We start from the raw sequence: 18,586 nt of genomic DNA on the forward strand, positions 1-18,586 counted from the left end.
GGGGCAGAAAAAATCACAATAAGTGGCCAAGTATTATTTATATTTGCACTTTGATATTCACAGTGAAGTTTTTAGATTTAGAACACAATTTTCAACTACAAAATAAAACCAAAAGTATCTAGTTCAGGGGTGTCAAACATACGGCTGTGGGCCAGAAACGGCCCACCAAAGGGTCCAGTCCGGCCCGCAGAATGAATTTGTTAAAATTTCACGTGATTTTTTTATATTTCACATATGAACAGTCTGTTGTAGATCTGTAAGTTGTTGTAAATTTCACTTATTTTTTCTCAGTTTTGGACTTCATCCAATGTAAAACAAAGGTTTGCTAAGGTTGCTAAGCTATTACTATAATGGTCCGGCCCACTTGAGATCAAATTGCGTTGTATGTGACTCCTGAACTCAAATGAGTTTCACACTCCTGATTTAGATGCTAAAATGTAGTTTTTCTGCACACACTATTGTGCCCCCCCCCCCCCCCCCCTCGGGGGTTAAGGGGGCCCCCCAAGCAGCCACTTAGATCCCTTATGCTTTGTGCCGGCTCTGGAAGGAAACATAACATAATATTTGGAGTGTTGTCCTTTGAGAAAGTCACGTTTTCTGTGTTTTTTTACTTTCAGTTTTCTAGTTTTTGAGCTTAGATCGTAACCGCTCAGGTTGCTGGTTTGAAAACCCATGTTTTGCTTGATCAGATTTGTCAAAACGGACATTTTTATTGAACTAGTGGGTAGAGTGTGTGCCCAAAGTTTCTGTCCAAAGACATGAGAGTACATTTAAATATAAAATAATATAAATATAAACACTAAAATATGAGTCATTTACAGGTAAAAACAAGCACTTTTAGTGGACCTAATGTAGAATGTTGCTGATGCTCTACACTTACATATCCACTTATAAAAACATGAAAAATCCCAGAATTCCCCTTTAAAGCCAACACGGATCGATGATACATCCTTATTGGAGCTGACGAGACGTCCTGACCCCCGCACACATGGGTTAGTCTATACTAGCTATAGCTGCAGCTGTAATTGGATGGGAGGGTGAACACGGGAGGAGAGCTATTACTTAGCGGGATCAAAATGTGAACTTTGACCTCTTCTCGGGCCAGCTGGACACACACACGCACGCACGCAGGCACACAGGCACACAGGCACACACACACACACACACACACACACACACACACACACACACACACACACACACACACACACACACACACACACACACACACAGAGAGAGAGAGTGGTTTGTTTTGCGTTTGCCTCAGGTCATCTGGTGTCATCTGAAATTTATTATGCAGCTGGGAGAGAATTTTTTTATTATTATTATTATTATTAGATACAATTACTATCATATCCTGTATTTGTTTTGCATATAATCATCCTCTTATTCTACATTATTCTACATATCGATACAGGTCAAGTCCAGTGTTCTACGTTTTGATCAAAGTACAATCAAACTACTTTTTTATTTCTGGCACTTCCTCTTCCTCGAAGGAAATGAGGCCAATTTTAACCTTTGGTTTCCTTTTATTAGTCACACGACGAGGACATTTACACTGTTAAAGGTTGTCAAAAGTACACATAATACATAATAAAGTGCATTTCAGCTTCTATGAATAAAAAAAATAGACATTATATTGTAAGATCATAAAAAAATAGACTAGAACATGGTGTAAACATTGTAGAGGAGGTCAGTGAACTTCACACAGTGTCTGTTGACGCTGCAGCTGCACGCCAGCAGATGGCGCCGCCGCGCCGTCCCTTGGATGAGTTTGGCACAGAGACCGCGTCCACGTTGTTTCCCAGCGTCTGCCTCCGCTCCACTTCTCCTCCCTCTCTCTCTCTCTCTCTCTCTCTTACTGTGTATACACCTATCTTCCCGGCGAGAGCATCAGTCTCCTCAGTCCCGCAGATACGAGCGCTCCTACGGCGCAAAGCCATGGCACCTCTGCGCCCTGACGAACCGCTCTCCGCCGCCGCGCACCTCTGCGTTTTCCTCTTGACCGCCTCGGCCTGGATGGCACTGACACTGCCGGGACCCGCGCGCTGTGGCGACAGCGGGGCTTTGTACCAGCGCGCCACCGTGGACCGTACGTTTGACGCGGGCTGGGTTGGAGACGGCGACGAGGAAGCCGCCGGCGCGGGCAGCTCGCCCCGCTTCAGGAGAGCGCTGTCCCGGGAAAAACAAATGTCACTGCTCAGCAGCTCGTTCGTGCTCAAAGGGGATGCGACCCACAACCAGGCGATGGTGCACTGGACGGGACAGAACAGCAGCGTGAGTAGATCCATCCACCGCCGCGTCCGCGTGCTGTCACGACCCCGCTTGGTCCACGCGCCACCTATCAACACACACACACGCACACACCCACTCTGCTTTGTCACCTTCCATCATCCATCACTCCACGCACACAAGTTATTGTTCTCGCCGCCGCTGCGCGTAAACGCAGGGTGCGCGGCGCGGTGCGTTTTTACGCGTCCAGGTGTTTTGCACACCTGCACGCGCCATGGATGTAACCGGACACGCTTTGTTGAGACGCGTGCGCTTGTGTCGCCTCGCGCGTCCATTACATCACACCCGTGGCTCAGGGTCACGCGCGTGCTCCTCTTGCTGTGTGTGTGTGTGGGGAAGTCATTATCACCCTCTCTGTCAGCTGTGTCCGTCTAATTTCATATTTACCTGCAATTAAATGCATTGTTTCCTCATTAGACTGAAGGTGGAAGGCGTTTAATGTTCAATTACAAGGTTCCGTGACCTCACTTTGAGAACCCACAGTGATGAGAGGTGCACAGAAGCTTTTATGGAGCTTTTTAGCCAGGAGTTTTGTACAGAGCTGTGATTTAAACTGTAGATATTTGGAAATAAAGGTAACAATTCAATTAAAATGGAATTGAAATCACCTTTAACATCTCCTGCTGCTACAGAGTGAAGAAACCACAGTTATTTGCTGTGCTTGCACCACTATTTTTTGATTTTTTTTTGTCTAATTCTAACAATTTATCATTCAATATTATATAATTTTTGGGTACACCGAAAGTTTTAGGAACTGAAAGTAACATTTGATGTGAAGTGAGTCTTATTTTACACACCATTTGGACAATTTAGACACTAAATTATGCTTTAAATGAATATTTAAGGATATTTAAGTAGTATTAGGGTCACTTTTTGTGTAGCTCAAACAAGAGGCTTCTTTGTGTTGCGGGTATTGACAGACGGTGTCTGGTGGGGACATCACATGGAATCAAAGTCTTTCTGTGTCATCATCACTGCTCGTGGGTCTGAATCTGGTAAATATGAACGTGAACACGGCACAGAAAACCCTTATAGTGTAAAGGTGATTCAGCTGTAAAGTTCATTTTAAACACCACAGAGTGCGTGAAGAAGAAAATGATGAGTCAGACGCATTTTTAGTCTCAAGGAGGTTCCCCCCCCCTCTCTCTCTTCTGCTAACGTTGAGGTTTGGAGCTTCAAAAGCTCTTCTAGTTGAACTGAAATGTGAATTCTCATCAGAGTGTTTCCCTGGGAGTTTGAGTCACGGCAGTAAAAACACAGCGCAGGATTTGCAGAGTCATACTTAAAGCTGCAGTGTGTAACTTTTTCCTGCCTCTGTTGGCTCTTTTCCGTGAACACAAATCATATCATAACATTTTTTGTGTGCCACGTCCATCTGAAAACTGGCTCTGTCAAGCAATACTATCAGACCGGACTGAGCGCGTGTTTGTTTGTATACAGCAGCAGAGCAGCAGCGGGCGGGGACAAGAGGTGTTTATGACTTGAAAGTGCTCAAGATAATTGTGTGTTTTTTCAGCCGTAGAATTAATAGAATTAACTTTTCTACGGACACTTGACAATAGAGCAAATCACTTCCTGTGTGCAGCACAGGAATGTGGTCTGGTGACATGAAATCTCAAAGTTCGCTAGTTGTCAACACAAGTTTTTTCTGTCTTTCTTTCCGCTGCCTCGACTTTGTTTATGTTGTTATATCTGTAATGTGTATCATGTCTTTATTTCATATCATGTTTTACGTCTGTGTAGCGTTACAGCGCCACTTACAGGCCTGGCATATGTACTGCAGTGTTTTGTGTTATATATTCATGGATGGAGTTATTTCCTGAAACTTTTTAGAAGTGGTGAAGTAAAATATTTTTGTGGCGTTTCCGTACGGCTATGGCTTTAAATCATATTTTTTTATCAGTTATTTTTCAAAAAAAATGTACCCACTGCTTCACTGCTTGGCTCTAAAGTTGGTTTGATCTCAAAGTCACTTCTAAGAACAAGGCACCAACACCACTTCACTCACTTTGGCATTTAAGTAATTAAATAAAAACAAAGGCCTGACATCTGACATCAACGGTCTGCAGCCTTTTCCTGTGATGAACTTCTCCATCTGCGCTGTTTTTGTTTTTGAAAATCAAATGATAATAATCATAGCGCAGCACAGACGCCCCCCAGTTGTTTTGGCTCCTCCAGCCTTTTAGGAACTCCAAGTTGGGGCCAATTTTAATGAATTTGGCGCGAGTGTATGTGTGTGCGCTGAAAAGGTCGAGGAGCCCAAGTTCATCCCAGCCCTGATAAACTCAGACAAACGGTGCCATTCAATTTACGTAAGGGTGACATTTATGAGCGGCGCCCGGATTGATGGGCGGGAAGGAGGGGGCGGAGCCTGTGCCTCGTCTCTGAGTGTACGTTATTGATTAGACTTCACAGCAGTGTAGCGGCTGTCCTTAACCCTCTTATGACCGTCAAGATCATTGATTTTATGGTGTTGGAATTGTCCAAAAAGAGTGAATTCTGCCCCTTTTTTCAAGATAACTTTCACTTTCCTTATCTGGCAGTTATTCATGCGTTTAGGAATAACGGCACTGAGGAGCTGATGTCATAAATGTGTGACGTGCTGGTGAATCTTGTCTGTGATTGGACGGTCAATCCGTGGACGTCCTTATTAAGGGCTACTGTAATGGCAAGTATATGGGCGCAAAAGCTCTATTTCTCTGCTTTTCCGGTATCCATGAATGCATCTTCTATACCGCTTAATCCTCCACATGAGGGTCGCGAGGCCAAATCCTGTTGGCGGCAGAGAGGTCAATTTGACCCTCATTCAATTCTGAAGTGATTCATTTCAGTTTATTTCACTCTCTTTGGTTATGAACGAGATTTTCACTGAACTAACGCTGCAAATTCTACAAAATGTGGATCTTTTTAATCTGGCACATCATTAAAAAGTTAATGTTTACACTAAAAATTGACCTAAAGTAATGACTTTAATGCACTTTGCGACTCTAAAGTCCATTTATATGTAATATTTCAAACTTTAAATTGAAAAAAAAAAAAGTTTAATGCCACAATTTACAGCCTAGAATGACATCAGACATTTTGCAGTTATTGCAAAGTTGGTGCATCCGTGATATCTTTGCACAAAAGTGACATTTTGTTGTAATTTTGCTGTGAAAATCGAAGAAACGCTCTCCTCACAGCGTCTGTGGAGAGTATTTCTGCTTCCTCGGTAATGAATAAATCTGCCGACTCGGCTCGGGCGTACTAGCGTAGATCTGTACGCGGGATACTGAAAATCGCTTTTATTTATTTCCAATGAGGATCAGTGTAAACGGGGAGGGAGAAATTGAATTAGTCATTCACCGCGTGTAACACGTGGACGTCTGTGTTCACCTCTTGTTGCCGTCGAGTGTTTTGTCAAAGCAAAAATCAAACGTCTGGCGACTCGGTGAAAAGTGAGACGCCGAGTCTTGTTTACTCTCGTTCTGCTTCTTCGGCATCAGTTATTTCACCTCGTCGAGCCTCGATTGGTCAGTCAATGGTAAAATAAAAAAAATACAACAATAAAAAAAACACTTAGCTCAGGCGTTTTCCAAAGGTGTCCTTGGAGCACAGAGATACTGTAGCTGTGTGTGTGTGTGTGTGTGTGGAAGGAAAACATAAAAAGTGGATCAATCAGTAAAGATTCCTGCTTTAGCTTCAGGACTTAGCATTAAAAATAAAATCCCATCATAGAGGAGATCAGATAAGTGTCTTGATAATATTCATGAGGAGGAAAATACGCAAGAAAACCACTCAGACTCAGCTCTCATTAAGTAAATCAAAAACTCCCTGATCCACATTGGAGAAATGTTAAAAATTAACTTAAAGGTGCCATATGTAAGAATGTGGCCAAAAACGGTTACTACACTCAAATTCAAAATACCGAGGTCTTTTAGGTTTTCGTTTTCTGACGTAACTGGCAACCCGTGGTTGCTCGGCAGCTGAGACTCTACTGACCGCAATGATTGGTGGACGGCGGTAGGTGGCGCCACATGCCGAAACATGATTTCAAAACATTGGTGAGTTCAGTTTGTTATATGAACATTATTCCTGAGTCTCTGTGACACATTAGGAGGATTTTATGGCCAGTTGATTTAGATTTATTACATAATGCACCTTTAAAAGAACATTTACGCTGCCTTTTTTCCCATTACTATGTAAAAACGCATACACAGAGACTATAATAATGTACAATACAGAACGTCTTACATCCTTTTTTTTTGACACAACCTATGGGCAAACTCAATTTGTGAATTTGGAAACACGATCTAGTCTATTTTTTACTTTAATGCACAATTATCCCTTTTCATAACTTTAACTCAACAACACATAAGAAGACAGAAAAACTCACTTTTGGAAACCCTGATGCCAGTAGCGAAAGCGCTAAAGGTCAAAATGAACATCTCTAATGTTATTGTCTGTAAGAAAAACTGCCTTTTTGTTGAGTTTGCGTCTCTCATCGACTTTCACAGCAGCAAACACGGAGTAAATCAGGTTTTCTTCTCTGACCTTGACCTTGAATGAACGTTGTTGTTGTTGTTACAGTCACAAAAATAACCAAAATATTGACATATTTTTCCATCAGCTTGGCGTTCAACGTTAGAAAGAAAACAGAAATTGACTCCATAACCACGGAGTAGTTGCATTGTGTATCAGCCGGTCTTGTTTCCCCCATTTCCTCTTATTGAATTACATCTCTTTGTAATCGTATCTCGTCGTATTGTATCACAGGGCTCGTGTTTGAATTCCGATTTATTTGGCCTTGAACGATTACAAAAGAAAAGCAATCGGACCAAACATTTTTTTTTGTTATTTTTTAACAAAATGGGGGCTTTTATTCTGAAAATAACCACTTTCTAATGTTGTAAATTGCAAATATCAATAAAGTGCAATAAATTAAATTTGTTTCATGTTCAGGTCGATGAGTCATCGTTTGAAAAAAATCGCGATTTCGACTGTGACCCAAATAATCGCGATTATGATTTTTTTTGTGTGCGTCCATAATCGAGCTACGCTGTTGTATCATCCCTTCTTATCGCTCCGTATCTCGTTGTGTTATTGTAGCATATGACATTATACAGCATCATTAATATCGAATACGCTCTGAGGAGGCGTGTCCTCCCCAATTCTCCTCTGTTCCCCATTTTCCCTTTCACCACAATCGGTCTAGGCAGATGGCCGCACAGTTTGCTCATAGGGTGAATTATTGGGTTTATAGATAACGTATAGGCACTATACAAAGAAAACTGAACTTACTTTGAAAGGAGTTGCTATTTAAAGCTGCCGGAAAATATAAAAAACGTACTTATTATGACAAGTAAACAGTCTGACTTTGACGACTCCTAGTGGTAATATCCAGTAAATACACACCGACACAAACTACATTACGTTATTAACATAGCAAAATATGTCAAACCTGTGGGATTTTAGTTCTTAATGTGCACAAACAACTTTTAAGAGTCCTGGAAAAAGGTCCTGCGAGGCTGTAAAACATGATACGAGGCTTGTGAATGAAGAGAGACTCGACTATTGAAAGGAATCTCTTTGTGCTTCTCTCTCTCTCTGTGAGTTGTTGACTTGCCCAGGGGAACTCTGGGTAACTCTGTGCTCCTCTTTCCTCTCTGTGCTGATGAAGGCCGTCACTATCCATGTGTGTGTGTGTGTGTGTGTGTGTTTCCACTGTCTGCATCTGTATTAGCAGGAAACAGCCTAATATTTAATATGGTCCCTCTCTCTCTCTCTCTCTTGCTATATTTTTTTTTGCTTGTATTGATTGTTTCACAGAGAGCAGATTATGCATTGGCATTTCACAAATTTGCAAACCGTGTGTGAGCGTGCACTGCTGTTCCCCAGCGGCCTGTCCCACAGTTGCCATAGTGATTAATGAGTGGTAAAAAGGGCCACTGACGGTCCCTAACTCTCATCCCACCCTCCTACCCCTGTGGTGAAGTGTGGTTTAGACGCATATAAACTCATTTTAGTGTTTTTGGCTGTTAATTTCTAGAATATTTAATAATTTTTTTTTCATGCAAATTGCTTAAAATGTATGCATTTTTGAGTTTTCTTAACTAAAATACTCGCACTAACACACCTAAGCACCAAAAAGTGCCCATTGAAACCTGTTCAAATCACTATTTTTGATCCATCATGACAAAAAAAAAAACAACTTTAAAATTAAAGTTGTGGTTTTTATGACCACATTTTGGTGCTCTAGGAGTGTTAATGTGAGTATTTTATAAATTATGACATTGCAAAAAAATAACTGTAGATAAATGCTAATCTTTCACATATATCAGGCTGCAATAATCAAAAATAATCCAGTTTGAATGAAGTATATTGGAAATAATTCCTTTATTTTGGTGGTTTTTAAGGGTTTCACAACTTTAAAATGTGTTTTTTTATGAACACATTTTTGTGCTCTAGGTGTGTTAATGTGAGTATTTTATAAATTATGACATTGCAAAAAAAAAAAAAAGTATATAAACAAGTGTTTCTGCTAATCTTTCACATATACCAGGCTGCAATAATAAAAAAAAACAATCCAGTTTGAATGAAGTATATTGAAAATAATTCATTTATTGTGGGTTTTTAGACCATAAAATGAAGGCGCATCATGACAAAAAGTTGACAATTTTAGGGTTAAACATTTTAAAAATTCATTTATATTTGATCTGTATGGAAAGGACTGAAAACTGTGTACAGTCTTTATTTTTATGAACATATTAAAGTGCTTTCGATGTGTTTACGTCACTTTTTTGAAGAGCTCTAAAGAGCGACTTGATGAAGACTGAATTTGATCATCTCTTTATATGTCGTAAACCTGCCCATTAAAAACAAAAAACAAATCTAAACTGTGCATTTGAGAGAACACACAGTAACGATAATCACGTTACAATAACAGACATTTGCTGCTTCTCTCGAGAGCTCCATCAAACTTCTTCCCCATAAACCGCGTGTGTGTGTGTGTGTGTGTGTGTGTGTGTGTGTGTGTGTAATGCAGCGTGGGATCATTTTTGTGCAATTTTGGAAGCCCCCCCGCTTGACCATATACTGCTATTACTACAATTTTGTCGTCCGCCTGTCACGTCTGGGTCTGTTATTTTGTTTCTGAAACATGTTTTAGCCAACGATCACTCAAATTGGGCTCGGTCGCTTGCACTGCTGTAACAAATATGACCAATTATTTGACTCAAATCCTATTAAAAGTTTGGAATCTGTCACTAACGGACGATCAGAGTCTTTATAACGAGTCAAAGAAAAGTTACTGGAACTCGTCAAGGAAGAAAGTGCAGCTACAGGGCGGGTTACTGACTGAGCTTGTTATTTTAGTGGCATCAAACAACGTATTTGGATTAGTTTGGACTTATTTTTCACAATTTATTCCGTATTTTTGTTGCGACAAGGAAAGTAAAAGACAGAAAAGCTCGGATTGATTACCTGGTTTCGCGGTTCCAAGCTAGCTGAGCCGATGCTAAAATGACGACAGACGAGGGAATCAAACCGAACTTTGCCAAACTGTAGATCTGTTAAAACGACTTCAAAATCCTGGAAAACATACGTTAATCTCCAACATTTAGCAAAGAAATGTCTAAAATCTCAATATTTAACAGAGGAGTCTGGCGTATTTAGCGACACCAACTGACGAAAGCCGGAGATCGTGAGTCTGGGCACGATCATTAATCCGTATTTTTGTTGTGACAAAGAAAGTAAAGGACAGAAAAGCTCGGATTGATTACCTGGTACTGTTTTAGTACCTGTTCTGACGCGGTTCCAAGCTAGCTGAGCCGATGCTAAAATGACGACAGACGCCGGAATCAAACCGAACTTTGCCGAACTGTAGATCTGTTAAAAAGACTTAAAAATCCCGGAAAACGTTCGTTAATCTCCATTATTTAGCAAAGAAATGTCTAAAATCTCAATATTTAACATAGGAATCTGGCGTATTTAGCGACAGCAACTGACGAGAGCTCTGGGCTCACAATTTAGTCTGTATTTTTGTTGGAGACAAAAGCTCGGATTGATGACCTGGTACTCTTTTAGTACCTGTTCTGACACGGTTCCAAGCTAGCTTAGCCGATGCTAAAATGACGACAGATGCAGGAATCAAACTATGCCGAAGTGTAAAAATCCCGGAAAATATGCGTTAATCTCCAACTTTTAGCAAAGAAATGTCTAAAATCTCAATATTAAACATAGGAATCTGACGTTATTTAGCGACAGCAACTGACGAAAGCTGGCGATCGCTCCATTTATGCAGGAAGTACTGAACGAATCTTCGGAGTTGATTCGTCTCTTCACGGTTATATTATTTAAAGTTCTTTAAACCTTTTATTTTTATATAAGATATTATCCTCATCCTTTGTCTCTCCCTCCTTCGCACTGTGGTTACCTTGCCAACGCCACCTTCGCATTGTTGCGTGCATCATTTTTTCGACCGGTCGGGGTCAAATAAATAAAGGGGATTTATCCTGCCGCAGATCTTAATGTTGCATTGGCTGAATTTAAATGAACTCTATTATGTTTGTATTGACGCGTTAATGGTGGCTCGTGCAGGACCGTACACAGTCTCTCTGAGGAGCAGCAGCAGCATCAGCAGCAGCATCAGCAGCAGCAGCAGCATCAGCAGCAGCAGCAGCAGCAGCAGCAGCAGCAGCAGCAGCAGAGGTCCTGACTGAGTGTAAAAGGCATTTCTGTTCACGCTTCACATGCTAAACAGACAGTTCGCTCGGCCTCTGGTTGATCTGCGGGCGGGAAATTGTTTGCACATGTGAGGAGAGTCTGTTTCTCTCTCTCTCTCTCTCTCGTCGTTAATCTTGTCTCTTCCTCCACGCCGTAAATCATCAGACGTGTTTCCCTCAGTTGTTTATTTATTTATTAATTTATTTAAATAAATCATTCAGCGTCTCCAAATTACAAAGCGCGGCGGGTTGCGCTCTCGCTGCGGTTGAGGGCGAGCATGCGTTTATGTCATCGTGCGGTTTTTTTTGGGAGATGGATCACGATGATGTGCTGTGCAGACCTCAAAGGGAATATTTAAGGAAACGTAAAGATTTAAGTGTAGAAAGAACGGCTACAATGTCAAGCCTTCAGCCTCTCGTATGTAAAATGTGAACAAGAAAATGAATGAGTATATATAAGAAGGGTAGTTATACAATAGAAAAAGAGAAGATACTAAAATCTATGAAAAATGAGTTGTTTTTTAACCAAAATATGGCTAAATAAAAACTTCAATTAGTGTATTCGAGTATTTATTTTGCGATTTTTGGTTAATATGATGAATTGGTTGTGTTTTGTCTCCCTGTGTGACCTATTCTTTTATTTCCAGCAGTTTTACAGCACGTTTTGTGAAAAAGACAAACAAATACAGAGATATTAACACCATTTTTTTCTTATTTCTTATTTATTTCTTATGCTTATTCTTTTTAGTATTATTTAATAGTGTCGTAAGGCCCTGGTGTACTTCCACGCACATGTGCACGTGCTTTGGCTTTGACTTAAATGAAAACGGATATGAATTTACGTTTGAAAACAGCCGTTATCTTTAGCGTTTTTGCTCATACGACAGCACGCGCCGCAACGACCGGTCGACGAATGGCACGCAATGCTACGCTAAACAATGTAGTCGATTGTAGTTAGCTCCGAGTGAGACGTCTCACTTTTCCCCCAAAATCTTTGACGCACTGACAGCACATGCGTACTAGTGACCGGGATTGTGGAGCAATTTGACCCGTTCCAAACCGTTTGGGAACGGGTCAAAAATCCTTTTTATTTGTATGATTTCTTTTATTGTTGATGAATATTATCTGTCAGATTTAAACAAAAATGGGTATAAAGTAACTCAATCAGCTTCAAAGTCACTCACAGTGTAATTCTACCTACCTGAAGCAAGACGTGCACATGCATTCCGCTCGTTGGCATGAGCCACAACAGTAATACAGACCATAATAACACGTAAATTGTGTGCAGCGTAAAAATCAGTGTGTGGATGACTGAGCTTCTCCAGCGATAGCGTCTTCTTTTTGTCCGTTTGGCCGTAGGTGCAAGCGTTCGTGGCTCCGGCGCCGGCGGTTTGCCTTCGCTAACGAGACCTTGGGAAAAGTACACGGAGCAGCATGCTATCGCCCGAGTTACCGTCTAATGAAGTGTTTAGCGATGCCAGGTGGACGCCGGCCGGCCGGCAGCTCAAATTAAAACATCAGGATGTGTTTGTCTTACAGGTTTTTTCCGTGGCTGCTGGCAGGACACGGGCCCACAGATTGTTGTCTGTTTGTTCCATTCCTGTAATACTGTGATGCGCGTGCGTGCGTGCGTGTGTGTGTGCGCGCGCGCGCCTCCTCCCTGACTTGTTCCCTTTTGGCTCGACAATGTGGAAAAGTCTGGAAGATGATATTTCTTAAAGTGGTAGTGGCTGCATGCACGTACTCACACACAGGTGGATGCTTATCCTCATTGAAAACATGGATTTTAGCCACTTTAATAAACTCTCACCTAATTTAATCCACACCCACCGACACCCAGGATACCTTAAGAGTTTTATTTAGCGGCTTTATCTCACATTTAGATATCTTTTCCAGGCCAAAAATGGAAGCTTATGTCGCTTTCTGACCTTTCTTAATCCCTGCACCAAATCCCATAGAGAAAATTAGCGTTTTTACATTGCAGCACATTGAAGCTGTTCATCCACTTCTGCCTCCACAAATCAAACGCAACGCAATTAAAATGTGTTGTATTTTGTTTAAGTTCACCCAAATTACAAAAATGATGAAATTGAAGCAGCAGCTCATGTGTCCACAGTGAGCTAAAAATGCTGATTTTCTCTATGGGGTTTGGTGTGGGAGAGTGAGTGGTTGAGAAAAGTGAGTTTCTAAGCGAGGAATGATGTCTAATGACAAGGTAAAGTTACGGACATGTTCTTAAGACATCGTAGACTGAAGCAGATGTTTAATTTGATTGATTTATTTCTATTTCCTGAGTTGAACCTGGCTGTTTTCCTCTCTTTGGCAGCGAGCATCTGTGTCGCTACCTCGTGCAACCACACGACCACTGAACTATCTCTTTAATTACATAAACACATTGTTGTGTGTCATTAAGTGTGTGTGTGTGTGTGAGAGATTGCGAGAGAAGAAGCTGGGTTACTGGTTACCAAGCGACGGCTCGGTAATAAAAAAATACTTGATAAGCTGTGGCTTCACAGGGAAGCTTCGTAACTGTCTGAACATCCCAGACGTCCTCTGAACTTTCCTCTCTTTGTTGTGGTTATAGAATATACCCAGCATGCCTACGTTGTTGTTGTTGTTGTTGTTTTTTTTGGTTTCTTCACTTCTGTGTCTGTAAACCTTTCTCCTCCATCCTCCCCCATGGTTGGTTTTTTGTGCTCTCCTCATCATCTTCTGCCGTTTGGCTGTCATGGTCCAAAGTTCCTGCTCACGTTGCCCTGGAAACCTCCGCCGCGAGGAACCGTGTCGGGGGGTCTTCCAGTGGGTTTGGTTCCTGATCTGAATTCAGAGTTGCCCACACTTCTTCTTCTGCAGGTTGTGCATATTTCATATCGCTTCGGCTTAAATATGGGGCACTTGACAGGGTGTCGATGAGTCTATCGTATTAATAATGCTTTCAAATGCATGAGGAGTTTGACTTCAATGAGACTTCACAGCTTCCTGTTCCCTAGATAATGAAGGGTGCCAAAAACTGTATAGTAGCATCCCACGGTATCCAATGCTACGCTAAACAATGTTTCACCGTAGCCAATTGTAGAAGCTCCGTGTGAGACGTCTCACTTTTCCACAAATCTTTGATGCACTGACAGTGCATGCGTACTCGTGACCGGGAATGGGGAGCAACAGCATGGAGGCGGCGGAAGCGAGGCTAATGAGAAACAAACATTTGGGAACTTTGCGTATGTGACACGACGCAGATTTTTGACTTCAATGAAATTTGAGTCTTCACAGCTTCCTGTTCGATGAACGGTGCCCAAAGTGGAACGACTGTGTTGGTTATTTTGCTGCTATTGCTAATGCTACAAAAATACGTACTGTACCACACTGAACTGTTCCACTCAGTGGGGACCGGGCTTTTGTGACCACCTGACATCCACACAATATTATCTAATAGTGCTGCAACTACTAGTCGACTAATAGCATGCAACACTACGCTAAACGATATTTCACAATAGCCAATTGTAGTTAGCGTCGAGTGAGACATCTCACTTTTCCCCAAATCTTTGATGCACTGACAGCGCATGCGTACTAGTGACCGGGATTGGGGAGCAACAGCATGGAGTTCAGCGGAAGAGAGGCTAGCGAGAAAAAAAAGTTTTGGAACTTTTCGTCCTGTATGTGACACAACTAAGAAAACGGACAAGTGCAAAAATACATAAGCTAGGACTTTTGTGTCAAGTCCGAATGTTTATTCAAATGTGGGATTAAAAGTTTGCGTTCAAAGGGATGCTACATGTTCGAACGCGATATATGCACACATGATTCAGACGTGCCTCGATCGGTAAGATTTAGCTAATTTAGCTAATTAGCTAATAGTCTTTAGTTCAGGCCCTAGTGCTCACCTTAAGGCCTAAATGTCGCCTTTGCACACAGGGTATCCTGTAAGGTGCAGTATTTAGCAAACAGCTATACATTCATGCCAGACTGCAAGACAACAATGTGCATATATGATTCAGATGCACCTCAATCGGTAAGATTTAGCTAATTAGCTGATATATTTTTGGGCAGCTCATAGTCTGACTACTCGACTAATTTGAAGTTGCAGCCCTAAATGTCGCCTTCACACACATAATATCCTGTAAGGTGCAGTATTTAGCAAACATCAATACGTTAAATATGTTCATGCTAGACTGCAGGAGACGGGATAAGATAAGCGTTGAGTTTCTTTGGAGTCGTTTTTCTTCGACGTTCACGTCAATATAATTGATGCCAAATAAACACCCAGGTAAACAGATGCCTTAGATATTCCAACAAATAAAATAAGAACTGCAAAATTCTCTGTGTTATTATTTTTAGTCGCAGACTCTTGGAGCCCTGCTTTGTTTCGAGGGTGTTTATAAAAGACAATTTAATCCGAGCCGTATTTGTCTACAGTGATATTTGCAGTTTCTTGGATTTGTAAAAGTTGTTATATTTGTTGTGTGTGTGTGTGTGTGTGTGTGTGTTTGTGTGTAGCTACAGGGATGTGTTCCCCTATAGAGCCTCATGTAGAGTTGTGAAACGCGGCCCTGCAGGGCTTCTCCAGTATTTCACTTCCACACGAACACATTTAGAAATTGGATCTTCTCTCTCTCTCTGTGTTTTTGGCGCAAAGCGACTGCAACTTTCTTCTTCCCACATTCCCCTCCCTCCTCCCTCCCTCCTCGCCCCCATCTGAACCCCCATCTCTCAACGGGGATCTGGGTATTTCCAATTTCTGTATTTAGCCATTTGCCCGGCAACAGAAAAATGGATACAGATATAAGCAGCAGGCACTCGTCCTCGGCTATAGAAGTGTACAATTAATATGATGAAAATGTGAATTTGCATAAACAGTTTACACTGGTTAAATGTATAGAATCCACATTTAAATCTGCGTAACACTTGTTTCAATTTGGATTAACTGCCCGTACACGTGGAATGAACGCGAACACGATCTGGACACGGCGCTTATAGACGTCCCTAAGTGCAACCGCAGCGACTGTGGTCAGTTCAAATGTCTGAAATGACACGCCTTTACATTTTTCTGGACTGGTGCCCGTAATATCAGGGCCATGTGTAACATGAATTCAGTATGAACACGCTGAGAGGCTGCAGGTTTGTTTGGGTTAATCGCTCCAAAACAATTCCATCTTTTTACGATCCTTAAAGGCGCCATATGTAAGAATGTGGCCAAAAACGGTTACTGCATTCAAATTCAAAAATACCTTAAGGTCTTTTAGGTTCCGTTTTCTGACGTAACTGGCAACCCGTGGTCGCTCGGCAGCTGAGACTCTGCTGACTGCGATGATTGGTAGAAGGCGGTAGGTGGCGCCACATGCCGAAACATGATTTCAAAACATAAACATGATTTGCAGTCTGCAAAAAAAACTTTTTTAATGCAAATATTTTGTCTGTACTGTTGTTGTTGGTGAGTTCAGTTTGTTATATGAACATTATTCCTGAGTCTCTGTGACATATTAGGAGGATTTTACGGCCAGTTGCTTTAGATTTATTACATAATGCACCTTTAATATTAAATATTTTCTTTGCTTTAACCCACAAACCACAGTCCCCTGATGCCCGTGTCGAGTCCTCCGTCCTGCTTTGCGTGAAACGAGGTAATTAGCAGCCGTGGTTTAATTTGATTTCGCTCTTGTGCTAATAAACCTGTGATGATTTAAAATGGCACATTAGCATTCTCTGAAAAACTGGATTTTTCTTTCTTTTTTTTTTTTTTTGTAGTTTTAATCCCATTTTTTTTTTTATAAAACCGCAGTCGTCCCGTGTTCAGACTTTAACTCGGCCCCCGTCTGCTCTTCAAAGGCAACTTTGCCACCCAGGATCTACCAGGAATGACGTGGCAGCGGACTGTGCCAAACACACACACACATACACACACACACACACACACACACACACACACACACACACACACACACACACACACACACACACACACACACACACACACACACACACACACACACACACACACACACACACACACACACACACACACCTACACAAGCCTACACACACCCACACTTCTCAAAGCAGTAAAATGTGAATTAGCTTGTGTTGATGGACATAAAGCTTGCCAGTAATAATTGTTCTCTCAGGAAATAATAAAAAAAAAGAAAAGAAAGAAAAAGGTTTGAACATTTGTGACTCATGTTGATAGCAATTAGAGCACCGGTGTATCAGGGGAGGAGGAGGAGGGTGATGTTGAGTGTGTGGGAGAAAAAGAAAAGGAAAGGAAAGAATCACACTGAGGTGTCTTTCATCTAAACTCTGCATGTTTCCGTGAGTGTTGTTACCTCTCCATCTATCTCCTGTTTCCCTTTATCGTCGCTTCCTCTCTCTGTTTCCCTGTGTCGCGAGGACAAACTCCAGCGTTTGAGCTGCACTCTGTCACAACAGTGACGTCAGGGCGGATTCAGTCTTCTGCGGCGCGATGAGGAGAAGACATGCAACTCTCGAATACACACTAAATGTGTTTATTAGTCAGCGTAATTGATCAATAATTCATTCACAGCCTCTCGGTATAATGTAGAGTGAGTGATTCGAGAAAGAAAAAGACACATTAGATAAGACAAATTAAGATTAGGGCTGATTGATTATGGGAAAAACAATATATATGTATTTATATGGATATTTGTGTGTGTGTGTGTGTATGTAGATACATGTGTATGTATATACATGTGTGTATGCACACGTGTGCGTGTATATATATATATATGCACGTGTGTGTGTGTGTGTATATATGTATGTATATGCATGTATGTGTGTATATATTCATATATATATGTGTATATATGTATGTATATGTATATATAAACACATATATGTGTATATATGTATGTATATATAAACACATATATATGTGTGTATATGTATATATAAACACATATATGTGTATATATGTATGTATATATATATACATACATAATATGCATACATATTATGTATGTAGATAGATAGATGTATGTATACACATATGTGTGTGTATATATGTATATTTATATATATATATACACATATATGTGTATACGTGTGTATATATGTATATACACATATGTGTATATATATATATCTACATATATACACACACATGCACATGTGTATATATATACACACACATGCATGTGTGTATATATACACACATGTTTATGTGTATATATATATATATATGTGTGTGTATATAGTAACATTTTTCAAAAATGTTTTCCCTATATATAAGATAGTCCTTTATTTGTCCCGCAATGGGTACGTTTACGGCAAAGATGTTAAAGATAAAGGTTATAAAAAACAAAAAAAACCATGCATTTTCACATCTGTGAATGTACCATATATAGTAAATATTGATAATAAGACTATAAAAATGTATATTATATATAACTTTGGCGGGAAAGACGTTACTCCAGCTTTGGCGACAGCTGCCTACTGTGCAAAGAAACCCCCACAACAGCAGGAAGTCTGAAAGAGACTCGTACGTGTGTTTTATCTGTATCTGCTGTATCTTTAAGTTCAGGTTTTGGATTTGTGCATTTCTCTAGTATATCTAAAAATAGAAAGTGCTCTCAGTCAGGATG

The 18,586-nt window shown here is 40.9% G+C and overlaps 1 protein-coding gene across 1 annotated transcript in view; it reads left to right on the top strand.

Annotated features, from left to right (window-relative positions):
• Positions 1-1,941: 1,941 nt before the first annotated feature.
• sorcs2 (sortilin-related VPS10 domain containing receptor 2) overlaps positions 1,942-18,586 on the top strand; it is a gene marked incomplete at both ends in the record, with an annotated part of 329,447 nt that continues 312,802 nt past the window's right edge. Inside the window, one exon of the mRNA XM_083910412.1 lies at positions 1,942-2,277. Coding sequence (XP_083766538.1) covers positions 1,942-2,277 — 336 coding nt within the window. The remainder of the gene's footprint in view (positions 2,278-18,586) is intronic.

The sequence above is a fragment of the Microchirus variegatus genome (assembly GCF_963457635.1).
Source record: "Microchirus variegatus genome assembly, chromosome: 2".
NCBI classification, from domain to species: domain Eukaryota; kingdom Metazoa; phylum Chordata; class Actinopteri; order Pleuronectiformes; family Soleidae; genus Microchirus; species Microchirus variegatus.